At 37.4% G+C, this 18628-nt stretch overlaps 1 protein-coding gene across 3 annotated transcripts in view; it reads left to right on the top strand.

Moving 5' to 3' along the window:
* Slc44a1 (solute carrier family 44 member 1) overlaps positions 1-18628 on the top strand; it is a 181593-nt gene that overhangs the window by 53922 nt on the left and 109043 nt on the right. For all 3 annotated transcript variants that reach the window (XM_063224411.1, XM_063224409.1, XM_063224407.1), the window contains exon 3: positions 2197-2339. In XM_063224411.1, coding sequence (XP_063080481.1) covers positions 2197-2339 — 143 coding nt within the window. The remainder of the gene's footprint in view (positions 1-2196; positions 2340-18628) is intronic.

The raw sequence follows: 18628 nt of genomic DNA, 5'->3' as shown, positions 1-18628 counted from the left end.
ACAGAATTGGAATCTAAGCCTTACTGAATACTGTGTCCATTCTCAATTACTTCTTGATGTTTCGTATTGAAGAAATATATTAGAACATGTGTTAGTTCAGCTTCTATTATTATAACGAATACTCTAGCAAGTAAACTCAGTGGTAAAAAAGGTTTGTTTGCTTCAGTTTTGGAGGTTTCAGAACCATGATCAGTTGGCCTGGTTGCTTTTGGTCCTGGAATGATACATTGTGGGACAAGCACATGATGGGATCAAAACAAAACAAACAAACAAAAAAACACTGACTTCAAAGTCAAAGAGAGGGACAGGGCAGGGCCAGGCTTCCACAGAGCCCGCAATGGCGGCGTGTGTGCCCTCTTACTGCCTCTCAACAGCTCCATGGGCTTGGGACCAACACTTTTAACACAGCAGCCTTTGGCGGCATTACAGATCCATGCTGCAGCAGGAAGTTACTTATTAAAATTTCTTTTTTCTTTCTCATATCAAGAGCACTTCTATTATTAAAATTTCTTAATATTTATCTTTCCAGGCTTTCCTCAGGGCAAGGTTTCCTACTTTGGGGTTGAACCATATTTTTAAAATGGTGGCTGATTTTCTGTGCACATCTTGGGTTGAGATTCTGAGGTGGAACTGCTTGCCCTATACTGTCTTTACAGGAGTTTGGAGGAAGAGGGATAGCAGGGGAGTGTGAGTAAATATTTAACCAGCTGTGCCTGACTCTTCTTTGAACTGGCCCAAGTGCTTCAAGTTAGCTGTTGCTTTGAGGGAGGAGAGTGCCCACATTTACTGAGATATACAATTTACTTGTATTTTCTCATCTAATTCTCACACCAGCCTCTGTGTAAGTGGATTTAGCTTAACTTATAGGTGGGTAAATTAAAGCGTAGAACATTAAGCAAGTTTGTCCAAGGTCATACGTGCAGAAGATGGAGTCATCAATAGTCTATAGTTCAAACTGATTTATGCGAACCTAAACTCATAGTCTCACAAAGCGTAGTTATAAGAAGCTTCTCCTGACTTTAGCGAGGCTCTCTTCTCTCACACCTTTCTTACCTGCACAATGACAGTAGGATTATTTACAAACAGTGTTTAGCTTTTTATGTAAGTATACCGAGGGTGAAATACTGTTCTTAGTGTTCATCACTGCAGCCCGAGAGCGCAGCACTTAGGTAAGAACTGCTTGTGCTAGCTGACTACGATCAGGTAAACAGCGGTAATCGCCATATTCTTAGCCCCTTTATTGAAGATAGAAATTTACCCTTTTAATGACCAGTTTGCACAGTATGTTTTAACCTCAGTCTTTTTTCTTCCAATCAAACCAGTTTATCAGTATTGACTCCCCTTATTTCTGGTTTTTGATGCCCAATAATGTCAGATCCAGTATAGGCTTCTGTTACTTTACTGCGGTCAGTGCATAGTTGTCTTAGTAAGCGTGATGTGGACTTGAAATTATCTACCCCTTCCCTCTGCCACTGGGATGAAGCATATTTCCATGAAATGAAATGACCTTTGCAGTACACAAAGCCAGTTCCTCACGTACTCTCTTCAGGCTCCAGAATTAGGAGCATGACAGTGCTTCATGATGTAATTTTTTGGCTTGTATACAACTTTCCTGCAGGGAAGAAACAAAAAGTATTGTGTGCACTGAAGTGATAATGTTTCCAAACCAGTATACCTATTGTTCTTTGGATTTTTTTTATATCCTCTGCTGTTGTTCATTTAACAGAAACCCTTTCAAAGTAAATAAAAGTGAAGAGTGAAAAACACTGGGGTTAATTCTGTGCTCTGATATCTACTGGTTTCTGTGGCCTTACAAGCTTATTTAACATCTCTGGGCCTCAGTTTCCTTATCATGAGGATTAGTTATAGATAATATATGATAAGTACCTAGTACAGGTGTTGGCACAAGACAGATGTTCAATGTAGAGAAGCTGATGCTATTACTATTGCAAAAAGCAAAGACATCTTACCATGTAAAAGCTTGGGACCCGTTTTGTAACAGTAATAGATAGTATTTCCCTGTGGACTGCTTTGTGCTGCGAGTATGCACTCTAAGGAAAACAGTGCAGTAGTGTTCCCAGAAAGGAAAGATAGCTCTTTGTTCCCTTCTGTAGACAAAAGAAACTCATTATCATATCACATAGTGACTGTGGCTATTGAAATGGCTTATTTGTTTTTTTTCTGTTTCTTCCCTAGGGATTTATTTGTGGCTTTTCAGTAGCAACAGGTGCAGCAGCGAGACTAGTGTCAGGATACGACAGCTATGGAAATATCTGTGGGCAGAAAAATGCAAAGTTGGAAGCAATACCAAACAGTGGTATGGACCACACCCACCGGAAGTGAGTAGACTTACTGAATGTTGACCACTATGGAAACTTTGAAGGAAGCACAGAGAAAATTCTGATTTCCTTCCTGCTTCCAAGATATCATCTACGGATTACTTTGACATGACGTCTGTTGATGTTTTCTGTTTCTGTTTTTTAAATGCATACTTGTATTTTTCCTGTTTTCTTTCAACAAATACATTCTCCAGAAAACAGGATTAGCTGCCATCTTAAAATGGGCTAGCTTGAAGTTTTAATGGGCAGAGTCTTGATTTAGGAGAATTACTTTTATACTGTTTCCCTATTAACCTTCAGGTTATGCACTAAATTTTAACCCAGAAACTAACATAATATTTTCTTCCTAAGATTAAACGTAATTGGTGACAGAGGGATGATAATGATATTGGAACATTAAAATTGCAAATAAAAATATGTGATGCATTATTTATACGTTCACATCATTTCTAGTTTTATAGAAGATACATTTTTCCTTGTCAGACTGCAGAATTTGTTTTGGGTTCTCAATATTCGTCTTTTGGATTTCATGAAATTTTTAATCTTAATTGCTTTTTTTCTTTAAGAGAGCTATTACTTAATTTTTAATGTCTATGAAGAAAATATATTTTATTTAATATCTTTTATGTGTGATGCCAATATAATTGTTGAAACTGAACATACCTACTCCCATCAAACTTGGTTAGAATAGTTTAAGTACCAAATCAGATCTTCATAATTAACAAAATTAACTTTAAGGTAGCAGGCCTAATATACTTTATAGATAAAAGCCAAACAGATGAAAACAATTTTAGGTTATATCTGGCCTATTCCAGGGAGACCATTTAAAATATCTGTGCATTATTTTATAAATATGTGAATTATATCAGCCTCTGTAAGAGTAACTTGATTTTTTCACAAACTTGAAGAAATTTAATACATCTTCCTTTAATAAAGAAGAAATAATGTAGTGCAGCAATTTTTTAAATAATAATGATAATGAATACTGTGTCATACTATGGCATAGTTGACAAGTGCGTGCCACCCTGTGAGGGAGGTGTAACTGAGGCTTAGAGAGACCGCAGAGCCTTTCCCAAGTGCACGTGGCTGGTGGGTACCGGACGGGATTCCAGGCTTCTTGCTTGATGTGCGCTGGCATCCCCTCAGAGCAGGGAAAACTGGATGTTTAGCAGTTGAGAGGGTTGTTTTATGATTGCCCCATGAAATTAACAGAGTTTAGGTTCCTGTTATTTCTTGTAGCAGGACTATCCATATCTTTTTTGTTTACTCTTTACTTTGAAATAGTTTCAGATTTAAAAGTTGCAAAAATAATAGAAATCTAAGCCCTTTTTTCCCTTTTTTTTTTTTAGGTAGCATCTATGGTACAAAATATTGTTTAACTCTTTCGTGCTATTGAAATATGTCAAATGTAAGATATTACTATTTATGTACTTTAGAACAGGAAAAAAAGAGCCATATTCCTTCAGGTCCACTGATCACATATGTTGCAAACATTTTTATAGTTTTCTTTGTAACTTGCTAATGACTTCAAGCATATCCTCGTCATAAGGTTTGTATAAGTGTCACTCTTCATATTTATGGTGCTTCAAGGCAGTAAAGTAATTCTTGGATTATTTTATGTATATGTTGGCCTCTTGCAAAAAAGAACTGCATATTATTCCAAGAAAGTGATCATTTTTCTCTGCCTGCTTACCGTAGTTGAAAGCCATTCTTGTATAAGGAAAATACTTTCCCAAGTATAACTATGCTTTAACTCGTATGTAAACGTTTAAAATTTATTTTTGATCTCTACTTCTTTATTGCTTTATAAGCTTTTTAATGCTAACCCATCTGCATATAAATGGTAATTATTTTCAGTGAATATATTTTTAACAAATGTTTTCAGGTAAGTCTATGTTTGGATTTGGAAAGCTGTAGTCTTTGTGATTGCTAACCGTTTCATCTTCTTTTTTCTCCTGTCAGAAACATTGGTTTTCTTTTACATTCATTTCCCTGTACTTTAGCCAGGCGCGTATGCCTGTAATCTCAGTGCTTGAGAGGCTGAGGCAGGAGGATCACTGTGAGTTCAAGGCCAACCTGGGCAACATAAATGAGTTTGAGGCCAGCCTAAACTGCAGTGAGACCCTGTCTCAAAAAACAAAGGCGAAAACATTTCTCTGTACTTCTTTGACTTCATTGTGAACTCCAGACCCACCCATAGCTATGTAATGCTTTTACACCTGTTTCATCTGCTGTCACTTCAGCCTGATCTCGATCTCTTTCTCAAAATCCTTGTCTTTAGCCCTATTACAGTACACTGTATTTGCTTGTATCTCCATTCATATTTGTAGAGTAAGTCACTGAATGAATCCTCTACAGTCCTGGGTGGAACCAGTACCCATTTGCCTCCATGAATATTATTTCCTCTGTTAGAAGAAGTAAAGCAGAACTCCTTCTATTCTTTAGATGGCTAAATTCTACTCATCACACAGTTCTCAGCATAATTGTTCTTTCCAGAGAGGTTTCCTTGGATTTCATAATTTAAAAGTACTTTCTCATTGTGTCCTACAATATATGTGATTATACATTTATGTTTTGACGATTTGTATAATGTATGCCTCTCAGTTTGGGGATGTAGCCCAGAGATAGAGCTCTTGCTTACCATGTGCTAGTTGCTGGATTCAATCCTCAGTACTGAGAGAAGAGAAAAAAAAAAGTGTATCTCTTCAAGAAAGGCAGGGAAGCCTGTTTTATTCACTGCCATATTTACAAGGCCCATCTCAGTACCTGGAACATCATAGATACTCAGTTAAGTTTTTACTGACTAGGTAAATAAATTTATTTTGAGTGTGCTTTTGAAGTGTAAATTATTGAATTGAGGATCTGAATATTTTGTGATTATTAATACATATTGTTGAAAAGACTTCCATTTATATTCCCACCAACAGTGCCTAAGATTGCTTATCTTTGCTAGTATTATTAGTTTTTTTATTAAGTTGATAGACCAAAGAATAGTGCTTTATAGCTTTAATTTGCGTGTCTTTGATTATTTTTTTTTTTTTTTTTTTTTTTTTTGTCTTTTTCATTTTTTATCGGTACCAGGGATCGAACCTCACGACTGCCTGCTTGCAAGGCAGGCGCTTATGCCGCTGAGCTAAATCCCCAGCCCCTTTTTTTTTCTTTTTTTTTTTTTTCTTTTTTTTTTTTTTTGTCTTTTTCATTTTTTATCGGTACCAGGGATCGAACCTCACGACTGCCTGCTTGCAAGGCAGGCGCTTGTGTCTTTGATTATTAATGAGTGTGAACCTTTTCCCCCTACTGTTAGCCTCTCAGGAAGACTATTATGCTCGCATGTCTATTCTTGGCCTTCTTATTTCTAATCTGCTCCATCCTTTCCACTGTGGTCAGATTAAATTCTTTAAAATAGGGCTTTTATTTTGTTAGCTCTGTCTTTCAGTCTTTCCTTTTGTGATGCTGTCTACAGCAGTGTTCGTGAACCTTTTAGAGCCTGCAGTGATACAGACGGCCCATTGCCGGATGCTTGCTGCAGGTTCAAAGATGAATCCACTTAGCCCCGGCCGTTTCAGGCTTCCTAGGTCTGTATCCCTTACACCTATGCAGTCCTCCCTCACTCTTCCTCAGGGTGTCTTGTTATTTCCATGATACTCAGTTGATTCCATCTCTGTATGTTTTCTCCCCCCCCCCCCCCGTCTGCCAGTCTGAATCTTTGAAACACTTAAGATGGGCCTCAGAATTAACCTTTTTGTGAAATGTTTCAAAACTAACCTTATCCCGTAGTGAACTCTCTTTTACTTTGATTGCCTAAACTTTCCTAGCTCATTCTTCTTATTCAGTTTACTCTCTAATTGTACTGTGTTTCTCATCTGTCTGTGGTAATTAGTGGTTACTATAATAGCACCAGGAACACTGTGGCTTACCAGGAGATGCATTTATCATCGCCATTCCTGGGGTCAGGAGTCCGGATGTGGCCTGCCTGGGTCTTCAGCGTTGGAGCCTTTGCTCCAGCTGCGTACTAGGCACCATTTGGGGTTGGGATTATATCTGAAGCGAAGGTTCCACTTCCGGGCTCCTGTGGTGTGGGCAGCATACAGTTCCCTTAGGGCTGTTGGACTGATGGTAAGAGCTGAATACTGGCTGCCGTGGGAGGCGGTCCCTGCTGCCAGCCAGTCGGCCTTTCCACGTGGCAGTTTAAAGTCCACCAGAGCCAATATGGGAGGGGGTCAGTAGAGAGTCTGCTGGAAACATGAAAGCTGTAACCCTACCACTGTGGCCACAGAAGTGATGCCCTTCATCTTTGCAGGTCCCACCCACACTCAAGAAAAAGGTTACACAAAGATGTGGACACTGAAAGCAGGGAGAACAGAGGGTCTTAGGTCTGTGCCCTCTGCCTAGTTCCATCTCCTGGAAACACCTAGTCTCCTGTAAGTCCTGAGTTTAAGCACCAGCAGTTCCTTAATGAGGACATTTTAAATTGTAATAGGAGAGGAAAAGGGTGAAATGGCAGGGAAAACAATTTTGACCTGTTTTAACCAGAATGTTTAAGATGTCAGCATGACTATAAGAATTCCATTAGTAATAAAGAAAAATGTTATATTTCCTTATATCAGCCAGTTGTAATGTGTTTTTTCTCTCTATGTAATATCTTTGACCCGATAGTATATAAAGGTACACAGAAAAATGACAGACAGTATTTTATGAGATACACAAAACCTTCCTCTTCAAATATATTGAGTTGATTTTAAAGTTGGCTGGTTGAGATGTTTAAAATTTTTCTGCATAGAAGCAAAACAGTAGCTAAGATTTTAAGACTGGATCGACTCAGATGTGATTGATCATTTATCTTAGAACCAAAAAGTGCCAGAGCGGAAAGGAATTTATAGAATCCTCCTTAAATTTTTGAATGAGATATTTGTAATACCAGTTAAAACCCAAAATGGTGAATGACTTGCTTTATAACTGAGCTATGGTGGTAGTAATACTCCATAACATCGGTACAGTTAATTGCTATTTTCTCACTGGTGAGATGCTGGGTGGTGATAATATAGTAGTACTTTGGTTCATTATCTTAGTTCTTTCCATTAACCAAATTGGATAAGAAACAAATCAAATTCAGTGGGCAGGTTCAGTGCTGACTTTATAGGAAAATTTGATTTGGTTCTCATCCAATTCAGTTTTGTGACCAAAATTGTGGAAAACATTAATTTCCTGAACCAAGGTACCATTGTGCTTTTTAAATTCTGGTTGGAAGTTCCAAAACATATGTTTCGTCTGTTCTATTCTGGGTCATCTGTAATATGTGAGCAGCCTTAGACAGAAAATAATAACAATTATTATTACCAAGAAAAAAAGATTTATTTGGCTCACAGTTTTGGAAGTATATAATCTAAAATCAGGCAACTCCATTGGTTCAGCCTCTAGTAGGGGTCTGATGGTGGATGGCATCGCATCTTGGCAGAAGTGAGTGTTGGGAACAGATGTGGGAGCAATTATATCTCAAAACAGGAAGCCAAAGACAGGTCTGTTATCATTAAAATCTTTCTGTCAATGAAGCTACTTATCTCCATCAGTTTGGACAAAGAAGGGATGCTGTTTTTTAGGGTATCTGAATTAGTGAATTTCAGGACTGTGATAGTACAAAAAGTCTAGCTACTTTTGCCCCTGGGAGGCAAATTGGGGTAGGATAGAAGTTTCATGTTTTCTACCACAAACATTCACACTCCTGGTGCCCAGGACAGGGACAGGACATGATGAGCCGGTAGTGATCTTTGGTATGTAAGGGTCATTGTAAAATCAGATGAGGGTATGGGACTGCCTTTAGTTGTTTTGATTTCGGGATTGTGTCATTATTAGAACTTCGTCCCCCATTCTGTAAAAGTCTCCTAACACTAAGGGCAGTGTTCATGTTCTTCACTACTGTGAGAAATTTTTCCAGTGTAGGGCTTATCAGTATTGATTTTCACATAAAAAGTCTAAAGATATATTTTTGCACACATAGAATTTTTTTTTTTAATCTTTCTGTCCTTTTTTCCCTAAGGAAGCCATTTGAAATCTCAATCACTGATAAAGGCTCTGTGGCCCTAAAATGCCTCTCAAATTTCAGATAATCTGTTAACAGGATGTAAAGGAACTCAAGGTTTGAGGAGGGTAATGGCTGCTATGTATGAGTACAATCTACAGGAGAGCATTTTATTTGACACTTATTTTTTTCAATTTTCTGCATTATCTGTACCAGGGTGTCAAGTGAAGAAAGAATCAGCATGAATTTTATTTCCTTTAATTGTTCTCATTCTCATTGTAAGCTCACAGCTTATATTGTTTGTGCTAAAAGAATCTCTGAGATCACTGAGTCCATACATTTTATGAGTGGAAAATGAATCTGGAAAATGTGCATAACTTGATGAAGACAAGTATAATTGTAGTTGTCCCTCAGGATACATTGAGGAATGGTTCCAGGACACTCACACACACACACACACACACACACACACACACACACCACACGCACACACCACACACACACACACACACACCACACACACACACACACACACACACACACACACGAACACACACACACAGATACTATCAGGGAACCTGGCCAAAATCCCCAATCTCCCAAAGGAGTGTACAGTGAAGGCTTAAATAAATGTCACAAGTGGTATGATTTCAGGGCTCCAGGAGGGTATCAAAACCCTGTTGCAGAGTTTGAGACTCTTTAGGGCCTAAAACAAGGAATGTCTCTAGGCTGCAAAGGGGTTAGAATAGAAAACACAAGAAACCTGAGCTGGACCTTGGAGTGGTTCAGGGACTTTTCCAAGTAACAGACTATGTTAACTGAGGAGAACTATCATAGGAGAAAGTCTCCAGGTGACTTCCACTACAGGAATGAAGTGCCTGCAGCTAATCTCTACCTTATTAATTGGGGTTGGAGCCAGGTGTCCTCACCTGTGGCCTGTCTTGCCTTTTGAGGTGCCTCTTTGTTCTCTGTTCAGCCATGCCCTGGTCATGCCACAGCTTCAGTGGCTCTCAACACAGATACCAAGGTCTGTGGGACTCAAGTCTCTTAAATAAATAGTGTAGTACTTGAAAATAATGCACATCCTCATGTATAATTTAAATCATCTCAGCATTTCTTTAGTGCCTAATACAATGTAAACAGCTGTTATACTATTGTTTGGAAAATAATGAAGAGAAAAAGTCTGTACATTTTTGGTACAGGTGCAGTTTTTTCCCTAATATTTCGGTCCATGGTTGCTTGAATCCACAGATACACACCTCACAGATGCAGAAAACTGAATGTAGTAGCAGGCGCGCGGGCCCCTCTCACAGCAGTCCAGTGCTTATGCATTAGAGTCTCCACTGATTCTGCTGAGCTGTGTAATGATTCTGGTTTCCCACCTTTTTCCTTTTTGGAATCCCTCCCTCTCAGCATTTAAATATTAAGAAAAAATTTGTAGAGGAACATGGAAAGAATGGGCAGGTTGCAGAAGTTAATAAAATTATAAATCAAGAAATTTTAAAGAAAATGTGGAGGCTTTCTTGTCTGTGTCCATCTCTGTCAGAAAACAGTGACACTGAACAGCACTATTCTCCTTCCATACTTGGACTTTTTTTTTTTACCATCTATGTTTTAAAAACACTGAAGAATACCTAGCTTGAAATGAGTAGTGTTAGCTTTTCAGTTTGTTTCATTGACAGGAGTGTTATTTTAAAGAAGCTCTCCATTTTTATCTCTTCATAGATACAGAATAAGACTTCAGGGCCACTGATAACACTTACACCTTGGATTCGTACACACTTAACGTGTCTGGTTGAGTCTATGCCATGATTGCTGACTAGTCACAAATCAAGAATTATTCAGGGAGCTGGTAGTGATAGTGTACCAATATGAAGAATATGTTCATGTTCCTGGCCTACATTATCTTATATAATTGCATATCTTAAGAAAATTTTATTATTTAATGTATAAACATATCTCTTGAAGTTATAATATCTTGTTGACATACCTATGCCTGTTTGAAATAGAAAAAGCATTAGAAAAATGTAGATACCATGGGCTAAAATACTTGCTTTGAGGGTACTTCTGTCACTCTGTATAGTTTATGCAGCTAACACAGTACTCATTTCTCATCTTCCTGATTTAATTGCTGTTTACCAAAGGCCTGTTTATTATTCTTGAAAATTCTGGGTATTATTTTATTTGAATGTCAGCAAGCATTCATTGAAAATCAGCTGTGTAGGGGCTGGGGATTTAGTTCAGCGGCATAAGCGCCTGCCTTGCAAGCAGGCAGTCGTGAGTTCGATCCCTGGTACCGATAAAAAAGAAAAAGACAAAAAAAAAAAAAAAAAAAAAAAAAAAAGAAAATGCAAGAGTTAGAAGTCAAAATGTTTGCGGATTCTAACTAGGGAACCAAAAAGCCACCTAACAGAATTAGATGACGTAGATACAATTCAGCGAGGATGGTATACTTAGTATTTCTCTGTGTTTTACAACTAAGTGTGTATTCTTGCAATGGCTCAGTTGGACGGCTGATCCACATCCTCATTCCAGTGCTAACTGCTTCCAGGTTAACTTGACACCTATAAAGACTGTAAAAAGATTTTGTCGTTGTACATAAGCTCAGAGATAATGACCTTTGAAATATACTTTAGGTAATTATTAACTACTTCAACCGTGAATTTTATGGTCCTTTGTTTGTCACCTACTTATACTTGTTGGCGAGAATTTTAGGGCACAGACAAGTTACCAGGCCCTTACTTAACACAATTTGCAGGTCCAGAGGTCCACAAAACCACCCTTTCAGTAATTTGCCAGACTCACAGGATTCAGGAAAACTATTGTACTCATGTTTACTGTCTATTGTGGAGAAAGAATACAGATTAAAATCAGCTAACAAAAGGGGTAAAAAGAGAAGAGCATCCAGTGTTCTCACTCTTAAGAAATGGAGCAACATGGAGTCAGAATACAAGAGTGTGGCTGCTGACTAGGGAAGCTCATCCAAGCCCCAGTGTTCTGATTTTTTTTTAACCAGGACTCTGTTATATGGTTGACTCCGTTTCCACCCTCTAGGCCCTAGGGTCATGTCAATACCAAGTGAGTAAAAAACACTCATTGTACATGAAGTTGGTCTCTCTCCCTCCAATGGTCAACCCTTACCCTCAGCTCTATGTGATGCAGCCCTACCCTCATCCTAAATCATATTATTTATTATCAGCCATGACCTAAGACCTGGTACACAAAGACATTTCCGTGAAGCTTAGAGATTTAACTCTGAAAGTCAAGGTCAAAGTCCAGATGTCTCTCTGAGTAAGGTTTGCTGCACACTGAGACTCTAAAGTTGAATGATGTATGTGTATACATGTGTTTGTGTGTGTCTTTTTGAGCCAGGGTCTTGCTAGGCAGTTCAGGCTGGCCTTGATCTCACATTACAGCCCAGATGGCCTCAAATTCACAACAATCCTCTTGCCTCAGCCTCCTGAGCACTGTGATTACAGGCGTGTGCTACCACTTCTGGCTTGAAAGTTTAATTTTGTAAAGTGCATTTTGATACAGGAAATTCTAAATATTTTATAGTTTTGTTGAGTATAACATGTATAGTAAAATTTAGCTCATTTTATATGTGCAGTTTGAATTTCGGTAAATATGTTCAGTCCTACGTCACTTCACACTTCTTCTACCCCTGAAAAATTACCCGTGTCCTTGTGGTCAGTCCTAGCTTCCAATCGTATTCCCAGATAACCTACAATCTGGTTTTTGTCAGTACAGTTTTGCAATTTCTAGAATGTCATGTATGTGGAATCTTACAGTATGCAAGTGTTTTGTTTCTGTCTTTTTTTAACATAGCACAGTAATATCAGTGAGATGTGTTCATGTTTAAATATACCAGTAGTTCATTCTGTTTAAACTGCTCAGCAGTATTCCTTTGTACCACATTTTTTGTTTGTTTGTTCATCTTTTTAAAAATATTTGGGTTACTTCCATATAAGAATTTTTTTTCTCGATCATAAATAATACTGCTTTGAAAACTTGTGTACATGATTTTGTGGGCCCAAGTATTTTATTACTCTTGGGTATATACCCAGGATTAGTATTACTGAGTCATGTGGCAAATGTACATTTAACTTTATAAGACAGTGTCAAAGTATTTTGTAAATTAGTTGCACCATTTTGTATTACCACTAGAAAAATGGGCAGGTTGTAGTTGCTTTACCTTCTCACTTACATTTTGTATTGTCAGTTTCTTGTGGGTGTGTAGTAGTGTCTCATTGTGGTTTTAACCCACGGATTCCTAGTGGCTAATGAATATGGAGCACCTTTTTAAATACTGATTGACCATTCACCTCTCTTTTGTGAAGTATTCCTACTTTTTGCACATATTTTCAAACAAACTGATTTCTCTTAATAAGTTACAAAAATTCCTTATATAATCTAGATTCAAGAACTTTGTCAGATATGTCTTTGAAAATATTTAATCTATGGTTTGTCCCTTTGATTTGTTTTGCTTAGACAGAGTTCACTATGCAATTTCAGCTGACCTTAAGCTCACTCTTTAGCTGAGACTGGCCTTAACCTTGCTGCAGGCCTCCTGCATCCTCCCATCTCTGCCTCCGGAGATAGCGCCACCACACTGGCTTCAACAGCATTTTTTGATGAGGAAAAGTTTTTAATTTTGATGAACTCAAATTTAATTATTTTTATTAATGGTTCATGCTTTTTGTGTTTTATCTAAGAGAGCATGGCCATGAAGATGTTTTTCTATGCTTTCTGTTGGACTTACGTTAATTGCACGCATATGTTTTGATGTATGGGTCCATCTTTGTTTACTTTTTTGGGGGTTCCATGATGGAAAAGTCAAGATACATCTCCTCCACACCCTTACACAAAATTATAGTTACTCTAGTAGCATTTATTGAAAGCACTATCTTCCCCATTGAATTATCTTGGCATCTTTGCTGAAAATTGATTTTAAGTTGTAGAGAGAGAAAGGAATCTTTATTAGGGACAGCTACCAATGTTATAGAGAAGTAGAATCTTTTACCTCTAACTAAAAAAAAAAAAAAAGAATGTCACCTTTTTATACTGTTATTTCAGATAACTAGCTGCAACAATCATATAAAAGAGAGGAAGAGAATAAGTATAGGTCATTAGAAAGAAAAATAATATTTGCAGTGTCAATGGGCTATAACGTGGAATGCAACATGAACATATCTTAAAATGAGGTGCTTAAATTATGGCTATAAAACACATTCCTAAGTAAACTCAGTCATTTATTGTGTCATTATACAGGAAATATAATGAAAAGAGATAATAGTTTTTAAAAATAAAACCCAAGAGGATAAATAAGGCCAAATACAAAGAATTATAATATTTCAATAGAAGAAAACAAGGTATAGGAGAAATATTGCTGATGTGTAGTCTTAATAAAGATGACAATACTAACAGTTAATTTATAGAAAATATAGTACCAGTTAAGATCCTAATAGGAGGGCTGTGGATGTGACTCAGTGGTAGAGCTCTTGCTTTATATGCACAAGGACCTGGGTTCAATTCCCAGCACCATACACAAAAAGATCCTAATAGGATGTTGAATAAAACTTGATTGGTTAGTAGTATATATCACAGAATTTTAAAAAATAAAAGATAAAAATTTTTAAAAGGCAAGAATTTTTTGGTGCTTTTAAAAATTTTTCTTATTCACAAAATAATTTTAAAAGATTAGAATTAGTTGCATATATAACAATGAAAGATCAGGAGCCATATGTAGAAGCACAGAAAAACTAGACCAGAAATCTAGGTTGGCTATAATTATTGAAATGAGCACGATATTAACTATGATCTTTCTGGCCTTGAAGGCAGAAAGAAAACCTTATGGTCATCACCAAAGGTTGCAAATCCAAAAACTTCTAGCCTGACACTGTAAAATACATTAAGTGAGCTGCATATGAGACAACAGAACTTTATATATTGTTGAAGCAATAAAATTAAATAGAAAAAACTGATACTCTGATACAAAGCAATTCCGCAGAAACAGTATTCTTAGTTTTTCTATGATTGATAAGGTTTTTGGCGGTAGTCAGAGGTGTGTCTATAAGGTAGAGCAGATGGAAAACCAAAGGCTAGTTTACCTGTAGAAAATAACAGTAGTACTGTTATTTAGCCTAAAGCACTTCTCTTGCAGTATGGTGTCCACTTCCTAGGTTATTTTGGAAAAATAAATGCAATGTTACATACTAGTTGGCACAGTGCCTGGCACTGTAAACATTAGCTGCTTTTTTCAGTATCATCTTTCAAAAGTTTTGAAGATACTTATCAAAGCTTTTTTCAGTTTTTATCAAGATGGAAAAATACAGCCATTCTAAGTGTATCTGTGTTATGTGTGAAGCACTTTCTCATATTGTGTCTCATTGATTTTCACTGTAACTCTAGGAAGTAGCTAAATATTTTTCAATGAAGACTTTCAGGATTCACTCTTCATAGTTACAGCTTGGTCTTGTCATCACCCGTACTGCTCCACCTATAAAGTCAATTTAGATACTTTAAGAATTCCCCCATGCTGGTCATGAGCTTGTCTTTTCCAGCTTGCATGGTGTTTGTTTGTTTGTTTTTGTTGTTTTCATTTTGCAGACACTCTTTGACCTCTAATTCTTTGACTCCTATATTTTCTCCTGCATGATCTTTTTTTCTCTACTTTTATCCCTTTTTTTCTTATGAATTTTTTTTCATAATATCATGACAGCATCTCCCACCTCTCTTTGCTCCACTCTGTCTTTCCAGAAAATTTAAAAGAACTTTGATGAGCAAATAATATTTGAATTGCTGTTTCTCCAAAGCCGGTACAGGGATGCATAGGTAGGTACATGAATAGACGAGTGGAAATATTCAACGTCATTGAAGGAAATGCAAGTCAAACCACCTCTTCATGTACACTAGACTAGCTATAAAGTGGACTCTTCAAGTTTTGATGAAGATATGTAAAGATTGGACCCCCCACCCCATGCTTTGCTGATGGGCACATAGAATGGTGTAGCTGTGAACAGTCTAGCAGTTCCTTTAAATACTAAAATAGTATTGCCATGTGACCTAGTAATTTGACCCTTGGTATTTACTTAAGTCAACACAAAAACCTGTACCTGAAAGTGATTGCAGCATTATTATAATGACCAAAAAGGAAAAGTACAGTAATATGCATTAAATGACAAGTGAATAAATAAAATCTGGCGTGTCCGTATCCATATAGTGGAATATTACTTAGTCACAGAAAGGAATGTGCATATATGCTATAGCATGATGAATCTTGGAAGCTCTGTGTTTAGGAAAAGAAGCTAGCTACAAAAAAAGGCACATATTGTAGATTTCTATTTATATGAAATGTTCAGAGTGGACAGATTTACAGAAAAAAAAGATTAATAGTTGCCGAGGATTGGGGATAAGAGATGTATGAGAATGGGAGTAACTGCACATAGGTACAGGGTTTCTTTTTGGAGTGATGAAAATATCCTGCAATTATATTTTAATGATGAATAACTCAAAAGCAGAATTGCATAAACTTATATAGGTAAACTCTATGATACTTGTATGTCAAAGTGGTTAAATTAAAAAGAAAATGTCTTGTGATTGGCTCATGGTACATACTATTTCTCAGTGTGATTGCTAGAAAAGTTGATTTTGGGGGCTGGGGATTTAGCTCAGCAACATAAGCACCTGCCTTGTAAGCACGTGGTCGAGAGTTCAATCCCCGGTACCAATTAAAAAGAAAGAAAAGTTGATTTTGAGAATATATAAAGTATATAGTGTGAGAGTGAAATTGGTTTGGAGATGTTGTTTTCCCATTTATCTAGACTAAAGAGAATGACTTTTTTTATTATACCTTTTGCAAAATGTTTTTAAAGGCATTATTTATTTTCTCATTTCAGTTTAATATAAGAAACAGTTTTTAGCCTGTAACTCTTGGTTTTTATTCTCACAATTAGTTCTTCATCAATAATACACATATAAGGAGAAGACAAACATTGTAATGGTAAATAGGAATATCATTTCTCATACTTTTCCATTTCCAAGCCTCTGTTGTATTTTGCAGTGTTAGTATATATTTGGCTCTTCTTTTTCCTTTTCTTCTTTTTATTTTTCTTTGCTCTTAAGTTTACTTCTTTGGGGGCCTCTGATAATCTGTTCAAAACTATGAAATGTGCAGTCTCTCTTGAGAAAATAATGTATGAATTTGCACATCACATATTCCTTATAATTTTAGGAGGATCACATTTTACCCATATAGGAATTTCAACTCTACCCACTCGCTTTGCTGGTCTCATGCACCTTTGGGGTGTTATTATTTGTATGCTGATCATTCCAAAATTCCAAAATCTCTGTCTCTGTGCCAGTTGTATAGACTGAGATGCTCTACAAGTATCTTAAACTTCAAAAATTAGAATATTATTTTTAACATCCCAACCCTCAACATGCTGTTCTTCTTCCTGAGTCTTCTGTGTTTTTGAATGGAATAGGATTCCAATCAGAATACCCCAGCCCTTCTGATGTTTAGCATCTGAAGCGGTGCTAAACATTATTTTTAACTTTTCCCTTTCCCGCTACATATAATCAGTCATGGAGTTTTTGTAAGCATGCCTAAGTGGTTTTGAAATCTGTTTGTCCTCCTTCCCTTCCCCACCCTAGCCTGAGTCACCTTTGGTTGGTGGAAATCCTACAGTCTTCTGGCTAGTCTGTCCTGGTCACTTCTAATTCATTCTCCACACTGACCTAGTGAACTCCCAGTGACTGCCCAGTGTCTTCAGGATGGATGCCAAGCTTGCTAACATTTTGAATACCATTCATCAGGCCTACATGATCTAGCTCCAGTTTGCCTGTCCAGCCAGCTGTGTCTTGCATCACAGTCTGGATCAGTCTCATTGACCTTCTTCTTTTTCTCACTTGTGCCATGTGCTTTATCACCTTTGTGCCTGTACGTGCTCTGTTTTCTTCCTAATGCTACCTCGTGCCTTCCACATCTGACCTTATGCTTTAGATCCTTGCTTTAGACATATTTTTGTGGATGCTTACCATGTCTCTGTTCATGAGACCCATCGGCTGCTTCCTCTGCTGTCTTTTTCCTTCCTGCAGTGTTGGCACAGATGCTCTATGACTGTCCCTGCCCTCGGGATTACAAATGCTGACAAGGGAGATGCTTGTTGGTTGGGTTTTATTTATCATTATATCTCTAATACTTAGGTAGCTCTGAATCTGACAGAATAGATGTTTAATAAATTTCTGTTGATTAAATAAAAACATTGCACTACTTGACTTTTCTTCTTTCCTATCATCCCTCTACCTCTGCCCTACTTGGCAAAAGCTTACACAATTACCATCTGTTTTTTAACCCAGTAAACAATTATAGCACTCTTTTTAAGTGTTTCGGGCATTATTTTAGATATTAATAATAGAATGATGAATTAAACAGTGAAATATCTGCGTTTTCCTGGAGCTGAAATTCTATTGGTAGAGACAGAAATTAAGTAGATTTCTAAGTAAAATATATATATGTAAGTGGAAGTACTTACATACTTGCAGACAAAGAGGAAAAAGAAGGCAGAAAAGATGGAAGAATATCCCTGTAGAGAGTTCACATTTTAAACAGCCTGGCCAGCGAAGTCTTCACTGAGAAGCAGACTTGTGGACATCGACTTGAAAAAAGTGAAGAAGCTATCTCTGTTGCTTTGCAAAGAAAGAACATTCCAACAAGATAGTGCAAAGGCCCTGAGAAATATACTAGAGTGAGGGACAGAAGAAACTAACGGGAGACCAGGGTAAGACCAGTGGGAAGTGAGGTCAGAGAGGGAAACATTTTCTGAGTACTGCTGTCTTGATCTGATTCCTAAGTGTCCTTCATGATTTTAAGTTGTTTTGAGCTGTCAGTGTTTTGAATTGCTGGCAAGGACTCTGGGAGTGTCTCTTCTTAGCAGTTATTCTTAAACCCAGGACTGCTGAAGTGCTGGGGAGCATGCTTCGGTGCTGGTCAGCATGCCATCCTCTCTTTGGTGGGGTTTGTCTTTAGGTTTTATTTGTTAACAGTGCTACTTCTTTCTCAGGAGATTTGCCTCCTCCTCCCCAGGATTTGGGACACAGTGAGGACGACATCAACCTTATAGGTTGGCCCACAGTTTACTGAATATTTCTTTCTTTCATTTTTTTTATATATGGTCTTGCTATGCAATTCAGGCTGACTTGAACTCACTTTGTAACCAAGGCTGATCTCAAATTTGCAGCAATCCCCTGCCTCCGCCCCCCAAGTTCTGGG

This window comes from Cavia porcellus, unplaced genomic scaffold (genome assembly GCF_034190915.1).
Source record: "Cavia porcellus strain 051 isolate PalLab524CR breed Dunkin Hartley unplaced genomic scaffold, mCavPor4.1 scaffold_1, whole genome shotgun sequence".
NCBI classification, from domain to species: domain Eukaryota; kingdom Metazoa; phylum Chordata; class Mammalia; order Rodentia; family Caviidae; genus Cavia; species Cavia porcellus.
This window is presented reverse-complemented; position numbering and strand designations above follow the sequence as displayed.